This window comes from Silurus aristotelis (assembly GCF_946808225.1).
Source record: "Silurus aristotelis genome assembly, chromosome: 13".
NCBI lineage: Eukaryota > Metazoa > Chordata > Actinopteri > Siluriformes > Siluridae > Silurus > Silurus aristotelis.
Window position 1 is genome coordinate 6,848,232 of NC_139586.1, and position 26,884 is coordinate 6,875,115.

Here is a 26,884-nt window from a genome sequence, read left to right on the forward strand (position 1 = left end):
AGAGCCGTTGGTTTTTATCTTAAAGACGGCGTAACACGCTTTACTTTGAGCTGGTGTACTTGGTGACGGCCTTTGTGCCCTCGGACACGGCATGCTTTGCAAGTTCACCGGGAAGCAACAGGCGCACGGCTGTCTGGATTTCCCTAGAAGTGATGGTGGACCGCTTGTTGTAGTGAGCGAGACGAGAAGACTCACCGGCGATGCGCTCGAAAATGTCGTTTACGAAGGAATTCATGATGCCCATAGCCTTAGAAGAGATGCCGGTATCAGGGTGCACCTGCTTCAGGACCTTGTACACGTAGATAGCGTAGCTCTCCTTCCTTGACTTTCTGCGCTTCTTGCCACCTTTGCCGGCCGTCTTTGTGACAGCCTTCTTAGAGCCCTTCTTGGGCGCGGTCTTGGCTGGATCAGTAGGCATAATGCTGCTTCTGGAGGAAACTGCGAGAGAATGAAAAAGGGCCGCCTCGCCGCCTCTCTATTTACAGACCTGCATTGTAATTACGTACAAGGGAAAGGAGTCGTATTATTGGTCACAAATTCAAACCTCATCATACAAGGCTCCGCCCTCGTCCCATCCTCTCCCGTTCCCTCTACCCCGCCCCTGAGCTACGCTTTGTTCCCATGCCCGCCGTTTTGTGCGCGCACACGCACATATACATATATATATATATATATATATATATATATATATATATACACACACACACACACACACACACAAACAAATGTGAAGTATGTATATAAACTTTGAAACAAAACTGTAGTGCTGGTGCAAGGTTTTACCTTATTAGAATATATCTACAATTATTTCAAATTCTATTAGTCACATACACTTGAAAAAAGTTATTTCATCCCCTTCTTCGCGCCACACACACACACACACACACACACTAAAAGAAACAATAGCTCGTTTTGTAATATTTGGGTGGCTCTTAAAAGAGCCGTTGTGTTGACGTTATTTGGTAGGTAAGCGTTTAGCCGCCGAAGCCGTAAAGAGTGCGTCCCTGGCGTTTCAGGGCATACACCACATCCATAGCGGTGACGGTCTTTCTCTTCGCATGCTCGGTGTATGTGACTGCATCGCGGATGACGTTCTCCAAGAACACCTTCAGTACACCACGAGTCTCCTCGTAGATCAGACCGGATATACGTTTAACACCACCACGGCGAGCCAGACGGCGGATAGCCGGCTTAGTGATACCCTGGATGTTATCGCGCAGAACCTTACGGTGGCGCTTAGCGCCTCCTTTGCCGAGTCCTTTGCCACCCTTTCCTCTTCCAGACATGGTGCTGCTCTCACAAATTCAAGCTGCTCAATAAAGAAGCCCCGCGCAATGCCCGCCTATTTATTCTCTCTCCACAGGACCTACTTGAGAACAGGCGAGGGGGCGGACCTAAAACCAACGATCACACAAAAGAATGTCTTTAAAGCGAACCGCCACAGCCGTTAACATGCTAGAGTCTTGTACTTCCTTTTTGTCCACACAAACATAGTGATATATAAATAGTAATAGTCATGTAGTGGAATAGATTTAATTTGGTTTTTGCTCACAGCATGGTACACTCAATGCAGTTCAACACACAAATATTTGCATTGAGGATTATAATCAGAACTGTTTTGACTCAGTTGCAATTTTTATTCCAGTAGAAGTATAAATCAAATTGCAGTTCTTGTTGCATTAAGTAGGCTTATATCATCATGAGGAATGCAAAATATTGAACACACTATGGTTTCAGTTAATTACACACTGTGCCACCACTGACCAGAAGGGTGTAAACCTGATGGGGGACAAAATATTGAGCTACTGTACATATGCAATTAAAAGATTTACACATATCCCAACTTATCTGGAAGCTGCAGTCAGAGCGCAGGGTCAGCCATAATACGGTGCCCCTGGAGCTGATAAGGCTAAGTGCCTTGCTCAAGGGCTCAACAGTGGCAGCTTGGCAGTGCTGGGGCTTGAACCCCTGACCTTATGATCGGTAACCCAGAGCCTTAACCACTGGACCACCACTGCCCTGCTGCCACCTACTACCAGTAGTAGTAGTGGTAGTGTTAATCTTGTAATATACTTTTCAACACACAAGAAATATAGCATGACTATTGTAGGAATGGCCCATGATTATTATTAATATTAACAAGCATTATTCTCATTTCTATTAATGTGGTACTATTTGCAATAGCAGTAGTAGCAATAGTAGTAGTCGTATTAGTAGTAGTAGTACAGTAAAACCCCGTTGTACGAGCATAATTCGTTCTTGAAAATTGCTCGTATGTCCATTTGCTCATACATTCGAACTGATTTTTCCCATAGGAATGAATGAAAAATGGTTTAATCCGTTCCGAGACCTCATTCGATCGCTTATTTCTGCACCTAAAAAGTATTTGTAGCCTATTTTAACAAACAAATACACCGCAAATTACCGTAATGTAAAAATAATTTAACACTTACCCATGTGGTAGTGGTTGATTGCGAGTGTGAGACGCGCACAACGCTCGTAAACTTTATGGTTTCCATGGTAATTCTATTTACTTTCGTTTTCACAGCACCACCACTGATTTTCTTGGGACATTTTTCAAGATTTCTAGTGAAATCAAAATATAAAACAAAAAAAAGTTAAGTTTTTGCTGCACTGAACAACGAGAGCGACCGAGTGATGCGTCATCAACTAAGTGACTGATGCTTCCCTCCGCCGAAAACGGAGAACCGGCAGCGTAGGTTTGCTCGTATCTCCGTTTGCTCGTACTATAGGTTGCTCGTACAACGGGGTTTTACTGTAGTAGTAGTAGTAGTAGTCGTCAGGTATCCATACATCTGTCACATAGTTCAGGAGATTATGCTAATATTTGCATCAAGCATCAGAATGAGTGAGCATTGTGTGTACCTACATGGGCTGTAGAACATTGAGTAAATATATGCATATTATTTTTTACAATTCAATAGGAGGAAGTTTCAGAGACAGATGATGCTTAAGGTACACATTCACTTTTACAGCACAAATATTTTGATGGCACCTTAAAAAAGGGAGAAACGTTCCTTTATTGAGAAAAGATATATACAGATGCAAATATGAGTGCAGGAACAGGAACTCACAAATCATTCGTGAACATCATTCCACCACAGCAGGAGCTGACAAGCTGAACAAACCCAGTGCTCAAACTGCACTAGTGTCCAGAAGTATTTGGTGTGTGCATCTTTTACCTATGCTGTAATAATAATAAATATACAGTAAGGTCTCTATGTATTTGGACAGTGTCACACTGACTTGTACAAACTGTCAATCAAACTATTATTCTAGAACTTATTGCATCACGACACATTTTATTGGTAACTGCTCCACTTTCACAAAGAGTGTGTATGCTCACTGAGCGCTCACCTGAATAGGAAATGCAGTGTATGCTATATATATCTCTGTTTATATTTCCTAATAACGTACCATGTAGTGTAGACAGGCATCATTGAGAAAGTGAACAATTCCTTTGACTTGACTTGACTTGACTTGACTTGACTTCGGCAATCAACAAAAGGTAGAGAGAAATGTGCACTTTCTAGATTTGGTCACACAATAGCAGTCAAGACCGATGCAGAACTACACACCATGCTGCCTTAAGCAATCATTATTATTATTTATGGTATTCATCAAACCCTATTCTTAACTCATTCCTCAACTTACTAAGAATAATTTGTATGATCATGGTTAGTAGTAGTAGTCAAGAAGAGTCAAGAAGCTTTTATTGTCATTTCAACCATATATAGCTGATGCAGTACACAGTGAAATGAAACAACGTTCCTCCTGAACCCAGGTGCTACATAAAACAACATAAAACAAACAGTACAGAACAGAAAGACACAGGGCCGAGAACTAAGATCCTCGCCACATAAAGTGCATGTGTGCAGCTGGTGCAAACAGTGCAAAAGACAACACAAGACAGTGCAAGACAACACAGGACAGTGCAGGACAATACACAATAAACAAAATATAAAAATATAAATAGCTCCGCCAGTAAAACCTGTCATAACAGAATAAGGTGCAGTGTAAACAGAAAGATGTAAACAGAATTTGCGCAATTCAGCAGTAGCAGCAATCAAAAATAGAGCTTGACTGCCATCGTGTGGCAATGTTTACACGTTGCAGAAAAATGTAGATTAAAGGAATTGATGCTCACATCATTTTGTGTGATTATTGTGTATGGAACAGCGGATCCCCTGGTGGTCTAGTGGTTAAGATGCAGCGCTCCCACCGCTGCGACCCGGGTTCGATTCCCGGTCAGGGAACCATCCCCAGCCGGTCTTAGTGCCGGTCCCAAGCCCGGATAAATTGGGGAGGGTTGCGTTAGGAAGGGCATCCAGCGTAAAACATGTGCCAAATCGAACGTGCGGAGGATCCGCTGTGGCGACCCCTAACGGGAGAAGCCGAAAAGAAAGTTATTGTGTATGGAACAGCCATTTCGCATTAATAGTTTTAGATGAGATCAGAACAAACAAAGAAGCAAACAACAAACATGAATAAAACCTTAAAAAAAAATAGACCAAAAACACTTCATACTAGTGTTTAATGGTATACAGGGTTTCTTTCTAATGTGAACTGTGAGTCTCTTTTTGTCTCGCTTCGTGTTTATCTAATAGGCCAGTAGAACACGTCATATATATCAAATTGCACTAGTGCCCATAACTATTTTGACAGTCACAAGTTCCTAGATCATTCAAATATTTGTGTGCGTGCGTGTGTTTGTTTGTTTTTAGTTGTTGCTCTTCCTAAATCTCTTCTTTTGTCCAATACTGCACAATATCAAAATACAAAATCAATACAAAAAATGTAGCATCAGGGTCCTGGAGAAACGTTCATTTTACTGTGTACTGCGTCAGCTATATATGGTTGAAATGACAATAAAAGCTTCTTGACTCATCAGAAAGACTCAACAACGCCTGTGTTTGCTGAGGACACCTTAAAAGTCCTGTCTGTGCTTCAGGATACTGGAGAACTTCTACAGCTGTACCATTTCTGTTGGTACAGCAACTGCATTGCTTCAGGCCCTAAAAAATGAAACGAAAAATGAAAATCTCCCAATGAATCATTGGCACTCAGCTCCCCATCTTGGAGGACATTCACAAGAAACACTGTCTGGAAAGGGCACAGCAGTTGTCTGTGCAGAGCTCACAAGATCATCAAGGACACTTCACATCCCAGTCACAAACTGTTTAACCTCCTTCCGTCAAGATCGAGATACAGAAACATATGCACCAGAACCAGCAGGATCAGGGACAGCTTTATTTCCATCCACCATCACCACACTGAACTCTACACTACACCGTTAGATCACTGTATATGTAAATGTTACATATTGTATTTTGTATACTCCGCATTCTCTACACAGTGTTTTACTTACAGTACATCTGCACTACTATTTTATTTATGTGTATCTATATATACCTTACTGTACATCCTGTCACATTCATGTATATACAGATATCTATTTCTATCTATCTAACGCACCTCTGAGCAGATGCTAAATGCATTCTCTTAGCTCTGTACATGTATCTTGCACAATGACAACAATAAATCTAATCTAATATATAATATAAAATTACACTAGTGTCCATGAGTATTTGGAGAGGGCCACTATTTATATATTTGTGTGTGTAGTCAGGTTTGGACGTGCTGTATATGCACAGGGACACGACAATGAAAGAAAACATACATATAGTGCTTTGGATTCACGTTATATCAAATTGATCCTAACGCATAAAAAAACATGTTTAAATGTTCATACTAAAGTTATCTGTGAGAGAATTCATACTATGATGAATGCAATTTATTGGTTCGTTTGCCTCCATTAGAATACAAACGAGGACACGAGAATGGGAAGTGACACTTTGGCCACAAGATGGCAGTCATGCTCCGTGCAGAACAGCAAGCGACCAGCTTTTTGTATTTTTTATTACTACTGTCGCCAAGTACTAAAATAATCTATAATAAACACAAAATGCTCAGCGACACAGCCACAAAAATCAGACGTGTTTCCTGAAGCGCTCCATTCTTCTAAACTAGACACTATATAATCATCATTTGTTTAAAACAACCATGGTATAGACTTGCTCGTTTTACTGAGACAATGAGGTGGCTCTTAAAAGAGCCTTTGTGTGTATTGGACAGAGTTATTGTTTAAGCGCGCTCTCCGCGAATACGGCGGGCCAGCTGAATGTCCTTGGGCATGATGGTCACTCTCTTGGCGTGGATGGCGCACAGATTGGTGTCCTCGAACAGGCCGACCAAGTATGCCTCGCTCGCCTCCTGCAAAGCCATCACGGCGGAGCTCTGGAAACGCAAGTCAGTCTTGAAGTCTTGAGCAATTTCTCTCACCAGGCGCTGGAAGGGCAGCTTGCGGATGAGCAGCTCAGTAGACTTCTGATAGCGACGGATCTCTCTTAAAGCCACGGTGCCGGGACGGTAACGGTGAGGCTTCTTCACACCGCCGGTAGCCGGAGCGCTCTTGCGAGCAGCCTTGGTGGCGAGCTGCTTCCTGGGCGCCTTGCCACCAGTGGATTTACGGGCAGTCTGCTTAGTTCTTGCCATAGCGTTGCGCTCTGCACTTCACAGACAAAATAACAGAATAAAAAGCGCTAGCAAACGTTGGCTTTTTAAGCCTGAACGACGCCTTGCGTTCATTGGGCGTCTCGAAACCTCTCGTCTTGCATTGGATCGATCGCTCTACGTCACTCGACGACCATTGGCTTAGACCAAGTCAGCGCCACAGTCCGACCACTCCACCCTCCCTCGGCTCTCTTGCACAGCTGTTTTCCTGTTCTATAGTTACACCATAACGGCCGTCGCAATTTAGCTTCACTTTTCAGACCTTGTTTAACCAGCATACTTCCCTATTATATTTATGCTTCTAAGATTATTAGACTATTCCAATGGGCCCTATTAAATGTGATTCTCTTGGGTGCAACGTTCTAGAATGAATACAATTATATACACAAAGCATACACAAAGTAACAAACTTGCACTTTTTGAGTCAAAGTAGGTGGCTCTTAAAAGAGCCTTTGGGTACTGACAAACACAGCATTGGACGACTTTACTTGGTCTTGACAGCCTTCTCAGTCTTCTTAGGCAGAAGTACAGCCTGAATATTAGGCAGCACACCACCCTGAGCGATGGTCACTCCGCCGAGCAGTTTGTTCAGCTCCTCGTCGTTACGCACGGCGAGTTGCAAGTGTCGGGGAATGATACGAGTCTTCTTGTTATCACGGGCAGCGTTGCCAGCCAACTCCAGAATCTCAGCGGTCAGATACTCCAGCACAGCCGCCAGGTAAACGGGAGCGCCAGCACCGACGCGCTCAGCGTAGTTGCCTTTACGCAGAAGCCTGTGCACACGGCCTACAGGAAACTGCAGTCCTGCCCTCGATGAGCGAGTCTTGGCCTTGGCCCTAGCTTTGCCGCCAGTTTTGCCTCTTCCACTCATTTTGCTGCAGATTAAATTTGTTCAAGGAACAAGTAGATAATAGTGAATGTTTCGCGCTGAAAACTCAGTGATATAGGCAACACAGCCACTCTCTTATTGGCTTAGAACACCATGTGATCAACATCCAATCACAAATGGTGAAATTCATTCAGCCTCAGCCTACCATGCACCCCCCCCCCCCCCTTTACACACACACACCTCCCCTAGTCTCTTTGTGTGTGACTAAGGAGTAAACGCGCGCTCATGGAAGAAACAGGTCTCAGAAAACAACATTCATGTGACATGTGTACAACGATACATAAATCATGTAATCATAAGCATCCCTATACCTGTGTCTGTCGCGGTTTTGAAACTCTACATAGTTTGTGTATTTAAACATCATAAATCCCTATCTTGTATTCGCTTTCAGTTTCATCATGGGATGATCCAAAATGTTGCTCTTTGGGGGGAAAATATAGGTGGCTCTTAAAAGAGCCGTTTAGTAAAGGAAGACATGAAATAAACAAACAAACATGTTTACTTCTTCTTGGGCGCTGTCTTTTTCGCCTTTGCAGCCTTGGGCTTCGCCGCTTTGGGCTTCACGGCCTTTGCTTTCTTGGGGCTCTTGGCTGCTTTTTTAGGAGTCGCCGGCTTTTTCGCTTTCTTCGGGCTCTTGGTGGCTTTTTTAGCAGCCGCTGCAGGCTTCTTTGCCTTCTTCGGGGACTTCTTGGCGGCGGCAACAGGTTTCTTGGCCGCCACCTTCTTGGGCTTCTTCGCCGCAGCGGGTTTCTTCGCCTTAACAGCGACGGGCTTCTTCGCCTTAGTCGCGGTCTTCTTTGTGGGCTTCTTGGCTTCGGTCTGCTTCTTGTTTAGCTTGAAAGAGCCAGACGCGCCGGTCCCTTTGGTCTGTAGAAGAGTTCCTTTCAGCACGAGACCCTTGACAGCGAGCTTGACGCGGGAGTTGTTCTTCTCCACGTCGTATCCGCCGGCGGCCAAGGCTTTCTTCAGGGCGGCGAGCGACACACCGCTTCTCTCCTTGGACGAGGAAACCGCTTTGACGATGAGCTCGCCGACGCTGGGCCCGGCTTTCTTGGCCCTCGACGCTGCTTTCTTTTTCGGCGCTTTAGCCGGCGCGGCAGCGGGCGCGGGAGCAACTTCTGCCATCTCTCTAGTATCTCAGTGCGAGTCAGACTCTGTATACGCTGTGTAACACACAGAAACCTCCCGCCCCTCTGCTGGTAGGCCGGTCTTAAAACCGAGCATGAGAACGTTGTAGACTCAAACGGGCCGCCGCCGAATGAGTGTGCCTCCGCGACACGCTCGCGAGTGTGTTTTCTCGCAGCGTTTCTCGTCGTAAATAAGACGCCGAAGACAAGATCCCGCGCTATTATGCAAACATTTCGCGCGTACGGGCTTGCACGTGTTTCCCGAGGCCCGTCATGGCCGAATAGAGAGCAGTGGTCTCTCGCGTTTTGCACGGAAGTGCACCGCGCGCCTGGAGCTCGAGCCGGCGCTCGGCGCATTTGTGCAGAGTGCAGTGTAAAAAGTGGTGCGTAACAGCCATGTCGGTGGAACAGCGTGTGTTTCACGTGAACGGTGAGCCTTGTCAATGTGTCTGACGCATTAGCAGTGTGTGAGTGCTGTGCGTAGTATTGGGAACGCAGGCTCTTGTGGGCTGTGTGAAGCACATGTGTTAGTGTATGGAGCAGGTGTGCGAGCTCCCCGTGTGCCTCCCGCAGCCGGACTCTATGTCTATGTCATCGTCTGGTCTTCGCCACTCGGCCTGGCGCTCCTCGTGCACGGTCCAGTCCTCTAGAAGTCCCAGGCCGACAGGTGTGCCTCGTTGCCCTCTTAACCCTAATTCCAATCAGGTCAGGCTGCACTAACCCTAATTCGAACAGTGCTAACACTAACCCTAATTCCATGTCACTCAGGCTGCGCTAAACCAAATTCGAACAGTGGTAACCCTAACCCTAATTCCATGTCTTTCAGGCTGCACTAACCCTAATTCGAACAGTGGTAACTCTAACCCTAACCCTAATACCATGTCATTTAGGCTGCGCTAACCCTAACTCGAACAGTGTTAACCCTACCCCTAATCCCGTTCCATTCAGGCTGCTTTAACCCTAATTCGAACAGTGGCAACCCTAACCCTAATTCCATGTCACTCAGGCTGCTTTAACCCTAAATTGAACAGTGGTAACCCTAACCCGAACTCAGTTCCATTCAGGCTGCTTTAACCCTAATTCGAACAGTGGTAACCTTAACCCTAACTCTAATTCCATTCCAATCAGGCTGCTTTAACCCCAATTCAAACAGTGGTGGCCCGCTCTAACCCTCATTTGAACAGTGGTAACGCTAACCCTAACGTTGAATACCTTTGTGCTGCACTAAGCCAAATTCAAATTAAGTTTTGCTGCTATGGCCTTAATGTGAAACACTGTTATGCTACTATAGCGCTAATGTGAAATATGTTGTGCTGCCATCGCGCTCATTCAAATATATGTAGTGCTGTTATGGCCCTGATGTGAAACACTGTTCTACTACTACAGCGCTAAAGCTAACTATGTAGTCTTACTATGACTCTAATTTAAAAGATGTTGTGCTACTATGGCTGTAATATAAATGATGTTGTGCAGCCACGGCCCAAATTCAAATTATGTTGTTTTACTATAGCTCTAATTCAGATTTTGTTGTGCTACTATGCCTCTGAATGGAATTATGCTGTGCTGCTATGGCTCTGATGTGAAACAATGTTCTGCAACTATAGCTCTAATGCTAATTCTAATGCTAATTGCGCTACTATTATTCTAATTCAAATTATGTTGGCCAACTATGGCCCTGGTCAAGTTATGCCGTGCTACAATGGCTCTAATTCAAATTAGGTTGTGCTGCTAGGGCTCTGATGTGAAACACTGTTGTGCTGCTATGGTTTTATTTCAAATGATGAAGTACTACTATGGCTCTAAATTAAATTATGTTGTGCCACTATGGCCTTGATGTGAAACACTCGACTGCTACTATAGCTCTAATGCTAACTGTGTTTCACATCAGGGCCCTAGCAGCACAACATAATTTGAATTAAAGTCATAGTAGCATAACATTGTTCTGCTACTATAGCTCAAATGCTACCTATTTTATGCTACTATGACTAATTCAAATTATGTTGTGCTGCTATGACGATAATCCGATTTATGTTGGCCAACTATGGCTCTAATTCAAATGATGCTCTGCTACTATGGCTCTAATTCAAATTATGTTGTGCTGCTAGGGCCCTGATGTGAAACACTGTGGTGCTACTATAGATCTAATGCTAATTATGCTGGAAGACTATCTCTCCAATTTAAATTTAGTTGTGCTGCTATGGCCCTAGTGAGAAACACTGTTCCGCTACTGTGGCCCAAATTCAAATTATGCTGTGCTGTCCTGGCCCTGATGTAAAACACTGTTGTGCTACCATAGCTTTAATGCTAATTATGCAATGCTGCTCTAACTCTAATTTAAATTATGGTGTGCTGCTAGGGTCCTCATGTGAAACACTGTAGTGCTACTATAGCTCTAATGCTAACTATGTTTCACATCAGGGCCCTAGCAGCACAACATAACTTGAGTTAGAGTCATAGTAGCACAACATTGTTCTGCTACTATAGCTCTAATGCTAATTATGTAGTGCTGCTATGACTAAAATTCAAATTATGTTGGCCAACTATGACTCCAATTTAAATGATGTGGTGCTACTATGGCTCTAATTCAAATTATGGTGTGCTGATTATGGCCCTGATGTGAAACACTGTGCTGCTGCTGCTATGGTTTCACTTCAAATGATGAAGTACTGCTATGGCTCTAAATTCAATTATGTTGTGCTACTATGGCCTTGATGTGAAACACTGTTGTGCTACCGTAGCATTAATGCTAATTATGTAATGCCAATATGACTCCAATACAAATCATGTGGGCCAACTATGGCTCTGATTCGAATCATGTTGTGCTGCTAGGGCCCTGATGTGAAACACTGTACTGCTACTATAGCTCTAATGCTAACTGTGATTCACATCAGGGCCCTAGCAGCACAACATGATTCGAATCAGAGCCATAGTAGCACAACATAGGTAGCATTAGAGCTATAGTAGCAGAACAATGTTGTGCTACTATGACTTTAATTCAAATTATGTTGTGCTATGTTGTGCTGCCAGGGCCCTGATGTGAAACACTGTGCTGCTACTATAGCTCTAATGCTAATTATGTTGTGCTCCTATGACTCTAATCCAAATGATGCTCTGCTACTATGGATCTAATTCAAATTACGTTGTGCTGCTAGGGCCTGATGTGAAACACTGTTCTGCTACAATAGATCTAATGCTAATAATGTTGGGCAACCATCTCTCCAATTTAAATTTTGTTGTGCTGCTATGGCCCTAGTGGGAAACACTGTTCCGCTACTGTGGCCCAAATTCAAATAATGCTGTGCTGTCCTGGCCCTGATGGAAAACACTGTTGTGCTACCGTAGCATTAATGCTAATTATGTAATGCCAATATGACTCCAATACAAATTATGGTGTGCTGCTAGGGCCCTGATGTGAAACGCTGTGCTGCTACTGTAGCTCTAATGCTAACTGTGTTTCACATCAGGGCCCCAGCAGCCCAACACGATTCGAATTAGAGCCATAGTAGCACAACATAGGTAGCATTAGAGCTATAGTAGCAGAACAATGTTGTGCTACTATGACTTAATTCAAAATAGCTTGTGCTGCCAGGGCCCTGATGTGAAACACTGTGCTGCTATAATAGCTCTAATGCTAATTATGTTGCGGTGCTATGACTATAATCCGATTTATGTTGGCCAACTATGGCTCTAAGTCGAATGATGCTCTGCTACTATGACTCTAATTCAAATTATGTTGTGCTGCTAGGGGCCTGATGTGAAACACAGTTAGCATTACAGCTATAGTAGCGGAACAGTATTTCACATCAGGGCCCTAGCAGCACAACCTAATTTGAATTAGAGCCTTAGTAGCACAACATTGCTCTGCTACGATAGCTCTAATGCTAATTATGTTGTGCTACTATGGCTCTAATTCAAATAAGGTTGTGCTGCTAGGGCCCTGATGTGAAACACTGTTGTGCTGCTATGGTTTCAATTCAAATGATGAAGTACTACTATGGCTCTAAATTACATTATGTTGTGCCACTATGACCTTGATGTAAAACACTGTTTTGCTACTATAGCTGTAATGCTATATATGCAGTGCTGCCATGACTCTAATTCAAAATTATGTTGGCCAACTATGACTCTAATTAAAATTACGTTGTGCTGCTAGGGCCCTCATGTGAAACACTGTACTGCTACTATAGCTCTAATGCTCACTGTGATTCATATCAGGGCCCTAGCAGCACAACATGATTTGAATTAAAGCCATAGTAGCACAACATAGGTAGCATTAGAGCTATAGCAGCAGAACAATGTTGTGCTACTATGACTTTAATTCAAATTATGTTGTGCTATGTTGTGCTGCCAGGGCCCTGATGTGAAACACTGTGCTGCTACTATAGCTCTAATGCTAATTATGTTGTGCTCCTATGACTCTAATCCAAATGATGCTCTGCTACTATGGATCTAATTCAAATTACGTTGTGCTGCTAGGGCCTGATGTGAAACACTGTTCTGCTACAATAGATCTAATGCTAATAATGTTGGGCAACCATCTCTCCAATTTAAATTTTGTTGTGCTGCTATGGCCCTAGTGGGAAACACTGTTCCGCTACTGTGGCCCAAATTCAAATAATGCTGTGCTGTCCTGGCCCTGATGGAAAACACTGTTGTGCTACCGTAGCATTAATGCTAATTATGTAATGCCAATATGACTCCAATACAAATTATGGTGTGCTGCTAGGGCCCTCATGTGAAACACTGTACTGCTACTATAGCTCTAATGCTAACTGTGTATCACATCAGGGCCCCAGCAGCCCAACACGATTCGAATTAGAGCCATAGTAGCACAACATAGGTAGCATTAGAGCTATAGTAGCAGAACAATGTTGTGCTACTATGACTTAATTCAAAATAGCTTGTGCTGCCAGGGCCCTGATGTGAAACACTGTGCTGCTATAATAGCTCTAATGCTAATTATGTTGCGGTGCTATGACTATAATCCGATTTATGTTGGCCAACTATGGCTCTAAGTCGAATGATGCTCTGCTACTATGACTCTAATTCAAATTATGTTGTGCTGCTAGGGGCCTGATGTGAAACACAGTTAGCATTACAGCTATAGTAGCGGAACAGTATTTCACATCAGGGCCCTAGCAGCACAACCTAATTTGAATTAGAGCCTTAGTAGCACAACATTGCTCTGCTACGATAGCTCTAATGCTAATTATGTTGTGCTACTATGGCTCTAATTCAAATAAGGTTGTGCTGCTAGGGCCCTGATGTGAAACACTGTTGTGCTGCTATGGTTTCAATTCAAATGATGAAGTACTACTATGGCTCTAAATTACATTATGTTGTGCCACTATGACCTTGATGTGAAACACTGTTTTGCTACTATAGCTGTAATGCTATATATGCAGTGCTGCCATGACTCTAATCCAAATGATCTTGGCCAACTATGGCCCTAAGTCAAATGATGCTCTGCTACTATGGCTCTAATTCAAATTATGTTGTGCTGCTAGGGCCCTCATGTTTAACACTGTACTGCTACTATAGCTCTAATGCTCACTGTGATTCACCTCAGGGCCCTAGCAGCACAACATGATTTGAATTAGAGCCATAGTAGCACAACATAGGTAGCATTAGAGCTATAGCAGCAGAACAATGTTGTGCTACTATGACTTTAATTCAAATTATGTTGTGCTATGTTGTGCTGCCAGGGCCTTGATGTGAAACACTGTGCTGCTACTATAGCTCTAATGCTTTCTTGTGTTGTGCTCCCATGACTCTAATCCAAATGATCTTGGCCAACTATGGCCCTAAGTCTAATGATGCTCTGCTACTATGGCTCTAATTCAAATTATGTTGTGCTGCTAGGGCCCTGATGTAAAACACTGTGGTGCTACTATAGATCTAATGCTAATTATGCTGAGATACTATCTCTCCAATTTAAATTTTGTTGTGCTGCTGTGGCCCTAGTGGGAAACACTGTTCCGCTACTGTGGCCTAAATTCAAATTATGCTATGCTGTGCTGTCCTGGTCCTTATGTGAAACAGTGTACTACTACTATAGCTCTAAGGCTTACTGTGTTTCACATCAGGGCCCTAGCAGCACAACATGATTCGAATTAAAGCCATAGTAGCACAACATAGGTAGCAATAGAGCTATAGTAGCAGAACAATGTTGTGCTACTATGACTTAATTTAAATTAGGTTGTGCTGCCAGGGCCCTGATGTGAAACACTGTGCTGCTACTATAGCTCTAATGCTAATTATGTTGTGCTGCTAGGGCCCTGATGTGAAACGCTGTGCTGCTACTGTAGCTCTAATGCTAACTGTGTTTCACATCAGGGCCCCAGCAGCCCAACACGATTCGAATTAGAGCCATAGTAGCACAACATAGGTAGCATTAGAGCTATAGTAGCAGAACAATGTTGTGCTACTATGACTTAATTCAAAATAGCTTGTGCTGCCAGGGCCCTGATGTGAAACACTGTGCTGCTATAATAGCTCTAATGCTAATTATGTTGCGGTGCTATGACTATAATCCGATTTATGTTGGCCAACTATGGCTCTAAGTCGAATGATGCTCTGCTACTATGACTCTAATTCAAATTATGTTGTGCTGCTAGGGGCCTGATGTGAAACACAGTTAGCATTACAGCTATAGTAGCGGAACAGTATTTCACATCAGGGCCCTAGCAGCACAACCTAATTTGAATTAGAGCCTTAGTAGCACAACATTGCTCTGCTACGATAGCTCTAATGCTAATTATGTTGTGCTACTATGGCTCTAATTCAAATAAGGTTGTGCTGCTAGGGCCCTGATGTGAAACACTGTTGTGCTGCTATGGTTTCAATTCAAATGATGAAGTACTACTATGGCTCTAAATTACATTATGTTGTGCCACTATGACCTTGATGTAAAACACTGTTTTGCTACTATAGCTGTAATGCTATATATGCAGTGCTGCCAGGACTCTAATTCAAAATTATGTTGGCCAACTATGACTCTAATTAAAATTACGTTGTGCTGCTAGGGCCCTCATGTGAAACACTGTACTGCTACTATAGCTCTAATGCTCACTGTGATTCATATCAGGGCCCTAGCAGCACAACATGATTTGAATTAAAGCCATAGTAGCACAACATAGGTAGCATTAGAGCTATAGCAGCAGAACAATGTTGTGCTACTATGACTTTAATTCAAATTATGTTGTGCTATGTTGTGCTGCCAGGGCCCTGATGTGAAACACTGTGCTGCTACTATAGCTCTAATGCTAATTATGTTGTGCTCCTATGACTCTAATCCAAATGATGCTCTGCTACTATGGCTCTAATTCAAATTATGTTGTGCTGCTAGGGCCCTCATGTTTAACACTGTACTGCTACTATAGCTCTAATGCTCAATGTGATTCACCTCAGGGCCCTAGCAGCACAACATGATTTGAATTAGAGCCATAGTAGCACAACATAGGTAGCATTAGAGCTATAGCAGCAGAACAATGTTGTGCTACTATGACTTTAATTCAAATTATGTTGTGCTATGTTGTGCTGCCAGGGCCTTGATGTGAAACACTGTGCTGCTACTATAGCTCTAATGCTTTCTTGTGTTGTGCTCCCATGACTCTAATCCAAATGATCTTGGCCAACTATAGCCCTAAGTCTAATGATGCTCTGCTACTATGGCTCTAATTCAAATTATGTTGTGCTGCTAGGGGCCTGATGTAATACACAGTATTACATACAAATATTATTATTGTAATGCTACTATAGCTCTAATGCTAACTGTGTTTCACATCAGGGCCCTAGCAGCACAACATAATTTGAATTAAAGTCATAGTAGCATAACATTGTTCTGCTACTATAGCTCAAATGCTACCTATTTTATGCTACTATGACTAATTCAAATTATGTTGTGCTGCTATGACGATAATCTGATTTATGTTGGCCAACTATGGCTCCAATTCAAATGATGCTCTGCTACTATGGCTCTAATTCAAATTATGTTGTGCTGCTAGGGCCCTGATGTGAAACACTGTGGTGCTACTATAGATCTAATGCTAATTATGCTGGAATACTATCTCTCCGATTTAAATTTAGTTGTGCTGCTATGGCCCTAGTGAGAAACACTGTTCTGCTACTGTGGCCCAAATTCTAATTATGCTGTGCTGTCCTGGACCTGATGTAAAACACTGTTGTGCTACCATAGCTTTAATGCTAATTATGCAATGCTGCTCTAACTCTAATTTCAATTATGGTGTGCTGCTAGGGCCCTCATGTGAAACACTGTAGTGCTACTATAGCTTTAATGCTAACTGTGTTTCACATCAGGGCCCTAGCAGCACAACATAACTTGAGTTAGAGTCATAGTAGCACAACATTGTTCTGCTACTATAGCTCTAATGCTAATTATGTAGTGCTGCTATGACTAAAATTCAAATTATGTTGGCCAACTAAGACTCCAATTTAAATGATGTGGTGCTACTATGGCTCTAATTCAAATTATGGTGTGCTTTTAGGGCCCTGATGTGAAACACTGTGCTGCTACTATAGCTCTAATGCTAACTGTCTTTTACGTCAGGTCCCTAGCAGCACAACATAATCTGAATCAGAGCCATAGTAGCACAACATAGGTAGCATTAGAGCTATAGTAGCAGAACAATGTTGTGCTACTATGACTCTAAATCAAATTATTTTGGCCAAATATAACTCCAATTCAAATGATGTTGTGCTACTATAGCTCTATAATTCAAATTATGTTGGCCAACTATGACTCCAATTTAAATGATGTGGTGCTACTATGGCTCTAATTCAAATTATGGTGTGCTGATTATGGCCCTGATGTGAAACACTGTGGTGCTACTATAGATCTAATGCTAATTATGCTGGAATACTATCTCTCCAATTTAAATTTAGTTGTGCTGCTATGGCCCTAGTGAGAAACACTGTTCTGCTACTGTGGCCCAAATTCTAATTATGCTGTGCTGTCCTGGCCCTGATGTAAAACACTGTTGTGCTACCATAGCTTTAATGCTAATTATGCAATGCTGCTCTAACTCTAATTTCAATTATGGTGTGCTGCTAGGGCCCTCATGTGAAACACTGTAGTGCTACTATAGCTTTACTGCTAACTGTGTTTCACATCAGGGCCCTAGCAGCACAACATAACTTGAGTTAGAGTCATAGTAGCACAACATTGTTCTGCTACTATAGCTCTAATGCTAATTATGTAGTGCTGCTATGACTAAAATTCAAATTATGTTGGCCAACTAAGACTCCAATTTAAATGATGTGGTGCTACTATGGCTCTAATTCAAATTATGGTGTGCTGTTAGGGCCCTGATGTGAAACACTGTGCTGCTACTATAGCTCTAATGCTAACTGTCTTTTACGTCAGGTCCCCAGCAGCACAACATAATCTGAATCAGAGCCATAGTAGCACAACATAGGTAGCATTAGAGCTATAGTAGCAGAACAATGTTGTGCTACTATGACTCTAAATCAAATTATTTTGGCCAAATATAACTCCAATTCAAATGATGTTGTGCTACTATAGCTCTATTTCAAATTACTGTTGTGCCGCTCTGGCCCAAATGGCAATTATGTTGTGCCACCATGGTCCAAATTTGAATTGTATTGTTCTACAAAAGTGCACATGTATATTAGGGTGTGCTGCTAGGGCCCGAATGGGAAACACTGTTGTGCTGCTATGGTTCTAAATCAAAAGATGATGTGCTACTATGGCCCTAATTTAAATTATGTTGTGCCGCTAGGGCCCTGATGTGAAACACAGTTAGCATTAGAGCTGTAGTAGCAGAACAGTGTTTCACATCAGGGCCCTAGCAGCACAAAATAATTTGAATTAGAGTCATAGTAGCACAAAATTGCTCTGCTATGATAGCTCTAATGCTAACTATGTTGTGCTACTATTGCTCTAATGCTAATTATGATGTGAAACAGTATTCTGCTGCTATGGTTTCAATTCAAATGATGAAGTACTACTATGGCTTTAAATTAAATTATGTTGTGCTACTATGGCCCAAGTGGGAAACACTGTTCCTCTACTGTGGCCCAATTCAAATTCTGCTGTGCTGTCCTGGCCCTGATGTAAAACACTGTTGTTCTACCGTAGCTCTAACTCTAATTATGCAATGCTGCTCTAATTCTAATTCAAATTGTGGTGTGTTGCTAGGGCCCTCATGTGAAACACTGTACTGCTACTATAGCTCTAATGCTCACTGTGTTTCACATCAGGGCCCGAGCAGCACAGCATAACTTGAAGTAGAGTCATAGTAGCACAACATTGTTCTGCTACTATAGCTCTAATGCTAATTATGTAGTGCTGCTATTACTATAATTCAAATTATGTTGGCCAACTATGACTCCAATTTAAATGATGTGGTGCTACTATGGCTCTAATTCAAATTATAGTGTGCTGATTATGGCCCTGATGTGAAACACTGTGCTGCTGCTGCTATGGTTTCACTTCAAATGATGAAGTACTGCTATGGCTCTAAATTCAATTATGTTGTGCTACTATGGCCTTGATGTGAAACACTGTTGTGCTACCGTAGCATTAATGCTAATTATGTAATGCCAATATGACTCCAATACAAATCATGTGGGCCAACTATGGCTCTGATTCGAATCATGTTGTGCTGCTAGGGCCCTCATGTGAAACACTGTACTGCTACTATAGCTCTAATGCTAACTGTGATTCACATCAGGGCCCTAGCAGCACAACATGATTCGAATCAGAGCCATAGTAGCACAACATAGGTAGCATTAGAGCTATAGTAGCAGAACAATGTTGTGCTACTATGACTTTAATTCAAATTATTTTGTGCTATGTTGTGCTGCCAGGGCCCTGATGTGAAACACTGTGCTGCTACTATAGCTCTAATGCTAATTATGTTGTGCTCCTATGACTCTAATCCAAATGATGCTCTGCTACTATGGATCTAATTCAAATTACGTTGTGCTGCTAGGTCCTGATGTGAAACAATGTTCTGCTACAATAGATCTAATGCTAATAATGTTGGGCAACCATCTCTCCAATTCAAATAATGCTGTGCTGTCCTGGCCCTGATGGAAAACACTGTTGTGCTACCGTAGCATTAATGCTAATTATGTAATGCCAATATGACTCCAATACAAATCATGTGGGCCAACTATGACTCTAATTCAAATTATGGTGTGCTGCTAGGGCCCTCATGTGAAACACTGTACTGCTACTATAGCTCTAATGCTAACTGTGTTTCACATCAGGGCCCCAGCAGCCCAACACGATTCGAATTAGAGCCATAGTAGCACAACATAGGTAGCATTAGAGCTATAGTAGCAGAACAATGTTGTGCTACTATGACTTAATTCAAAATAGCTGGTGCTGCCAGGGCCCTGATGTGAAACACTGTGCTGCTATAATAGCTCTAATGCTAATTATGTTGCGGTGCTATGACTATAATCCGATTTATGTTGGCCAACTATGGCTCTAAGTCGAATGATGCTCTGCTACTATGACTCTAATTCAAATGATGTTGTGCTGCTAGGGGCCTGATGTGAAACACAGTTAGCATTACAGCTATAGTAGCGGAACAGTATTTCACATCAGGGCCCTAGCAGCACAACCTAATTTGAATTAGAGCCTTAGTAGCACAACATTGCTCTGCTACGATAGCTCTAATGCTAATTATGTTGTGCTACTATGGCTCTAATTCAAATAAGGTTGTGCTGCTAGGGCCCTGACTATAATGACTATGACTATAATCCGATTTATGTTGGCCAACTATGGCTCTAAGTCGAATGATGCTCTGCTACTATGACTCTAATTCAAATTATGTTGTGCTGCTAGGGGCCTGATGTGAAACACAGTTAGCATTACAGCTATAGTAGCGGAACAGTATTTCACATCAGGGCCCTAGCAGCACAACCTAATTTGAATTAGAGCCTTAGTAGCACAACATTGCTCTGCTACGATAGCTCTAATGCTAATTATGTTGTGCTACTATGGCTCTAATTCAAATAAGGTTGTGCTGCTAGGGCCCTGATGTGAAACACTGTTGTGCTGCTATGGTTTCAATTCAAATGATGAAGTACTACTATGGCTCTAAATTACATTATGTTGTGCCACTATGACCTTGATGTGAAACACTGTTTTGCTACTATAGCTGTAATGCTATATATGCAGTGCTGCCATGGCTCTAATTCAAATTATGTTGGCCAACTATGACTCTAATTAAAATTACGTTGTGCTGCTAGGGCCCTCATGTTTAACACTGTACTGCTACTATAGCTCTAATGCTCACTGTGATTCACCTCAGGGCCCTAGCAGCACAACATAATTCGAATCAGAGCCATTGTAGCACAACATAGGTAGCATTAGAGCTATAGTAGCAGAACAATGTTGTGTCACTATGACTCTAAATCAAATTATTTTGGCCAAATATAGCTCCAATTCAAATGATGTGCTACTATGGCTCTAATTCAAATCACTGTTGTGCCACCATGGTCCAAATTTAAATTATGTTATACAAAAGTGCACATGTATATTAGGTTGTGCTGCTATGGTTCTAATTTAAATTATATTGTGCTGTTCTGCAACTATAGCTCTAATGCTAATTATGCAGTGCTGCTATGACTATAAATCAAATTATGTTGGCCAACTATGACTCCAATTTAAATGATGCAGTGCTACTATGGCTCTTATTTAAATTATGTTGTGCCACTATGGCCTTGATGTGAAACACTCGACTGCTACTATAGCTCTAATGCTAACTGTGTTTCACATCAGGGCCCTAGCAGCACAACATAATTTGAATTAAAGTCATAGTAGCATAACATTGTTCTGCTACTATAGCTCAAATGCTACCTATTTTATGCTACTATGACTAATTCAAATTATGTTGTGCTGCTATGACGATAATCCGATTTATGTTGGCCAACTATGGCTCCAATTCAAATGATGCTCTGCTACTATGGCTCTAATTCAAATTATGTTGTGCTGCTAGGGCCCTGATGTGAAACACTGTGGTGCTACTATAGATCTAATGCTAATTATGCTGGAATACTATCTCTCCAATTTAAATTTAGTTGTGCTGCTATGGCCCTAGTGAGAAACACTGTTCTGCTACTGTGGCCCAAATTCTAATTATGCTGTGCTGTCCTGGCCCTGATGTAAAACACTGTTGTGCTACCATAGCTTTAATGCTAATTATGCAATGCTGCTCTAACTCTAATTTAAATTATGGTGTGCTGCTAGGGCCCTCATGTGAAACACTGTAGTGCTACTATAGCTTTAATGCTAACTGTGTTTCACATCAGGGCCCTAGCAGCACAACATAACTTGAGTTAGAGTCATAGTAGCACAACATTGTTCTGCTACTATAGCTCTAATGCTAATTATGTAGTGCTGCTATGACTAAAATTCAAATTATGTTGGCCAACTAAGACTCCAATTTAAATGATGTGGTGCTACTATGGCTCTAATTCAAATTATGGTGTGCTTTTAGGGCCCTGATGTGAAACACTGTGCTGCTACTATAGCTCTAATGCTAACTGTCTTTTACGTCAGGTCCCTAGCAGCACAACATAATCTGAATCAGAGCCATAGTAGCACAACATAGGTAGCATTAGAGCTATAGTAGCAGAACAATGTTGTGCTACTATGACTCTAAATCAAATTATTTTGGCCAAATATAACTCCAATTCAAATGATGTTGTGCTACTATAGCTCTATAATTCAAATTATGTTGGCCAACTATGACTCCAATTTAAATGATGTGGTGCTACTATGGCTCTAATTCAAATTATGGTGTGCTGATTATGGCCCTGATGTGAAACACTGTGGTGCTACTATAGATCTAATGCTAATTATGCTGGAATACTATCTCTCCAATTTAAATTTAGTTGTGCTGCTATGGCCCTAGTGAGAAACACTGTTCTGCTACTGTGGCCCAAATTCTAATTATGCTGTGCTGTCCTGGCCCTGATGTAAAACACTGTTGTGCTACCATAGCTTTAATGCTAATTATGCAATGCTGCTCTAACTCTAATTTCAATTATGGTGTGCTGCTAGGGCCCTCATGTGAAACACTGTAGTGCTACTATAGCTTTACTGCTAACTGTGTTTCACATCAGGGCCCTAGCAGCACAACATAACTTGAGTTAGAGTCATAGTAGCACAACATTGTTCTGCTACTATAGCTCTAATGCTAATTATGTAGTGCTGCTATGACTAAAATTCAAATTATGTTGGCCAACTAAGACTCCAATTTAAATGATGTGGTGCTACTATGGCTCTAATTCAAATTATGGTGTGCTGTTAGGGCCCTGATGTGAAACACTGTGCTGCTACTATAGCTCTAATGCTAACTGTCTTTTACGTCAGGTCCCCAGCAGCACAACATAATCTGAATCAGAGCCATAGTAGCACAACATAGGTAGCATTAGAGCTATAGTAGCAGAACAATGTTGTGCTACTATGACTCTAAATCAAATTATTTTGGCCAAATATAACTCCAATTCAAATGATGTTGTGCTACTATAGCTCTATTTCAAATTACTGTTGTGCCGCTCTGGCCCAAATGGCAATTATGTTGTGCCACCATGGTCCAAATTTGAATTGTATTGTTCTACAAAAGTGCACATGTATATTAGGGTGTGCTGCTAGGGCCCGAATGGGAAACACTGTTGTGCTGCTATGGTTCTAAATCAAAAGATGATGTGCTACTATGGCCCTAATTTAAATTATGTTGTGCCGCTAGGGCCCTGATGTGAAACACAGTTAGCATTAGAGCTGTAGTAGCAGAACAGTGTTTCACATCAGGGCCCTAGCAGCACAAAATAATTTGAATTAGAGTCATAGTAGCACAAAATTGCTCTGCTATGATAGCTCTAATGCTAACTATGTTGTGCTACTATTGCTCTAATGCTAATTATGATGTGAAACAGTATTCTGCTGCTATGGTTTCAATTCAAATGATGAAGTACTACTATGGCTTTAAATTAAATTATGTTGTGCTACTATGGCCCAAGTGGGAAACACTGTTCCTCTACTGTGGCCCAATTCAAATTCTGCTGTGCTGTCCTGGCCCTGATGTAAAACACTGTTGTTCTACCGTAGCTCTAACTCTAATTATGCAATGCTGCTCTAATTCTAATTCAAATTGTGGTGTGTTGCTAGGGCCCTCATGTGAAACACTGTACTGCTACTATAGCTCTAATGCTCACTGTGTTTCACATCAGGGCCCGAGCAGCACAGCATAACTTGAAGTAGAGTCATAGTAGCACAACATTGTTCTGCTACTATAGCTCTAATGCTAATTATGTAGTGCTGCTATTACTATAATTCAAATTATGTTGGCCAACTATGACTCCAATTTAAATGATGTGGTGCTACTATGGCTCTAATTCAAATTATAGTGTGCTGATTATGGCCCTGATGTGAAACACTGTGCTGCTGCTGCTATGGTTTCACTTCAAATGATGAAGTACTGCTATGGCTCTAAATTCAATTATGTTGTGCTACTATGGCCTTGATGTGAAACACTGTTGTGCTACCGTAGCATTAATGCTAATTATGTAATGCCAATATGACTCCAATACAAATCATGTGGGCCAACTATGGCTCTGATTCGAATCATGTTGTGCTGCTAGGGCCCTCATGTGAAACACTGTACTGCTACTATAGCTCTAATGCTAACTGTGATTCACATCAGGGCCCTAGCAGCACAACATGATTCGAATCAGAGCCATAGTAGCACAACATAGGTAGCATTAGAGCTATAGTAGCAGAACAATGTTGTGCTACTATGACTTTAATTCAAATTATGTTGTGCTATGTTGTGCTGCCAGGGCCCTGATGTGAAACACTGTGCTGCTACTATAGCTCTAATGCTAATTATGTTGTGCTCCTATGACTCTAATCCAAATGATGCTCTGCTACTATGGATCTAATTCAAATTACGTTGTGCTGCTAGGTCCTGATGTGAAACAATGTTCTGCTACAATAGATCTAATGCTAATAATGTTGGGCAACCATCTCTCCAATTCAAATAATGCTGTGCTGTCCTGGCCCTGATGGAAAACACTGTTGTGCTACCGTAGCATTAATGCTAATTATGTAATGCCAATATGACTCCAATACAAATCATGTGGGCCAACTATGACTCTAATTCAAATTATGGTGTGCTGCTAGGGCCCTCATGTGAAACACTGTACTGCTACTATAGCTCTAATGCTAACTGTGTTTCACATCAGGGCCCCAGCAGCCCAACACGATTCGAATTAGAGCCATAGTAGCACAACATAGGTAGCATTAGAGCTATAGTAGCAGAACAATGTTGTGCTACTATGACTTAATTCAAAATAGCTGGTGCTGCCAGGGCCCTGATGTGAAACACTGTGCTGCTATAATAGCTCTAATGCTAATTATGTTGCGGTGCTATGACTATAATCCGATTTATGTTGGCCAACTATGGCTCTAAGTCGAATGATGCTCTGCTACTATGACTCTAATTCAAATGATGTTGTGCTGCTAGGGGCCTGATGTGAAACACAGTTAGCATTACAGCTATAGTAGCGGAACAGTATTTCACATCAGGGCCCTAGCAGCACAACCTAATTTGAATTAGAGCCTTAGTAGCACAACATTGCTCTGCTACGATAGCTCTAATGCTAATTATGTTGTGCTACTATGGCTCTAATTCAAATAAGGTTGTGCTGCTAGGGCCCTGACTATAATGACTATGACTATAATCCGATTTATGTTGGCCAACTATGGCTCTAAGTCGAATGATGCTCTGCTACTATGACTCTAATTCAAATTATGTTGTGCTGCTAGGGGCCTGATGTGAAACACAGTTAGCATTACAGCTATAGTAGCGGAACAGTATTTCACATCAGGGCCCTAGCAGCACAACCTAATTTGAATTAGAGCCTTAGTAGCACAACATTGCTCTGCTACGATAGCTCTAATGCTAATTATGTTGTGCTACTATGGCTCTAATTCAAATAAGGTTGTGCTGCTAGGGCCCTGATGTGAAACACTGTTGTGCTGCTATGGTTTCAATTCAAATGATGAAGTACTACTATGGCTCTAAATTACATTATGTTGTGCCACTATGACCTTGATGTGAAACACTGTTTTGCTACTATAGCTGTAATGCTATATATGCAGTGCTGCCATGGCTCTAATTCAAATTATGTTGGCCAACTATGACTCTAATTAAAATTACGTTGTGCTGCTAGGGCCCTCATGTTTAACACTGTACTGCTACTATAGCTCTAATGCTCACTGTGATTCACCTCAGGGCCCTAGCAGCACAACATAATTCGAATCAGAGCCATTGTAGCACAACATAGGTAGCATTAGAGCTATAGTAGCAGAACAATGTTGTGCTACTATGACTCTAAATCAAATTATTTTGGCCAAATATAGCTCCAATTCAAATGATGTGCTACTATGGCTCTAATTCAAATCACTGTTGTGCCACCATGGTCCAAATTTAAATTATGTTATACAAAAGTGCACATGTATATTAGGTTGTGCTGCTATGGTTCTAATTTAAATTATATTGTGCTGTTCTGCAACTATAGCTCTAATGCTAATTATGCAGTGCTGCTATGACTATAAATCAAATTATGTTGGCCAACTATGACTCCAATTTAAATGATGCAGTGCTACTATGGCTCTTATTTAAATTATGTTGTGCCACTATGGCCTTGATGTGAAACACTCGACTGCTACTATAGCTCTAATGCTAACTGTGTTTCACATCAGGGCCCTAGCAGCACAACATAATTTGAATTAAAGTCATAGTAGCATAACATTGTTCTGCTACTATAGCTCAAATGCTACCTATTTTATGCTACTATGACTAATTCAAATTATGTTGTGCTGCTATGACGATAATCCGATTTATGTTGGCCAACTATGGCTCCAATTCAAATGATGCTCTGCTACTATGGCTCTAATTCAAATTATGTTGTGCTGCTAGGGCCCTGATGTGAAACACTGTGGTGCTACTATAGATCTAATGCTAATTATGCTGGAATACTATCTCTCCAATTTAAATTTAGTTGTGCTGCTATGGCCCTAGTGAGAAACACTGTTCTGCTACTGTGGCCCAAATTCTAATTATGCTGTGCTGTCCTGGCCCTGATGTAAAACACTGTTGTGCTACCATAGCTTTAATGCTAATTATGCAATGCTGCTCTAACTCTAATTTAAATTATGGTGTGCTGCTAGGGCCCTCATGTGAAACACTGTAGTGCTACTATAGCTTTA

The 26,884-nt window shown here is 41.8% G+C and overlaps 3 protein-coding genes and 2 pseudogenes across 5 annotated transcripts; all 5 read right to left on the reverse strand.

Annotated features, from left to right (window-relative positions):
• Nucleotides 1-40: 40 nt before the first annotated feature.
• LOC310735345 (histone H2B pseudogene) lies at nt 41-418 on the reverse strand (annotated as a pseudogene). Its single transcript has one exon. The product of its transcript is annotated as a histone H2B pseudogene (transcript).
• Nucleotides 419-974: 556 nt separating this feature from the next.
• Nucleotides 975-1,286, reverse strand: LOC310735500 (histone H4; the record flags this gene model as incomplete). Its single annotated transcript, XM_083558264.1, has 1 exon — nt 975-1,286. One exon carries the CDS (start codon nt 1,284-1,286, stop codon nt 975-977), a length of 312 nt encoding a protein of 103 aa, XP_083414390.1.
• Nucleotides 1,287-6,119: 4,833 nt separating this feature from the next.
• Nucleotides 6,120-6,590, reverse strand: LOC310735326 (histone H3.2). Its single transcript, XM_083557976.1, has one exon. It carries the CDS (start codon nt 6,574-6,576, stop codon nt 6,166-6,168), a length of 411 nt encoding a protein of 136 aa, XP_083414102.1. The 5' UTR covers nt 6,577-6,590; the 3' UTR covers nt 6,120-6,165.
• A 436-nt stretch (nt 6,591-7,026) lies between these two features.
• On the reverse strand, nt 7,027-7,469 carry LOC310735392 (histone H2A). Its single transcript, XM_083558083.1, has one exon. It carries the CDS (start codon nt 7,463-7,465, stop codon nt 7,079-7,081), a length of 387 nt encoding a protein of 128 aa, XP_083414209.1. The 5' UTR covers nt 7,466-7,469; the 3' UTR covers nt 7,027-7,078.
• A 512-nt stretch (nt 7,470-7,981) lies between these two features.
• Nucleotides 7,982-8,608, reverse strand: LOC310735520 (histone H1 pseudogene; annotated as a pseudogene). The gene has a single exon. The product of its transcript is annotated as a histone H1 pseudogene (transcript).
• Between the last annotated feature and the right edge of the window lie 18,276 nt (nt 8,609-26,884).

What these genes read in the sequence shown, in the direction of transcription:
- LOC310735392 (XM_083558083.1), bottom strand. Translation starts at nt 7,465, where the DNA reads ATGAGTGGAAGAGGCAAAACTGGCGGCAAAGCTAGGGCCAAGGCCAAG.
- LOC310735326 (XM_083557976.1), bottom strand. Translation starts at nt 6,576, where the DNA reads ATGGCAAGAACTAAGCAGACTGCCCGTAAATCCACTGGTGGCAAGGCG.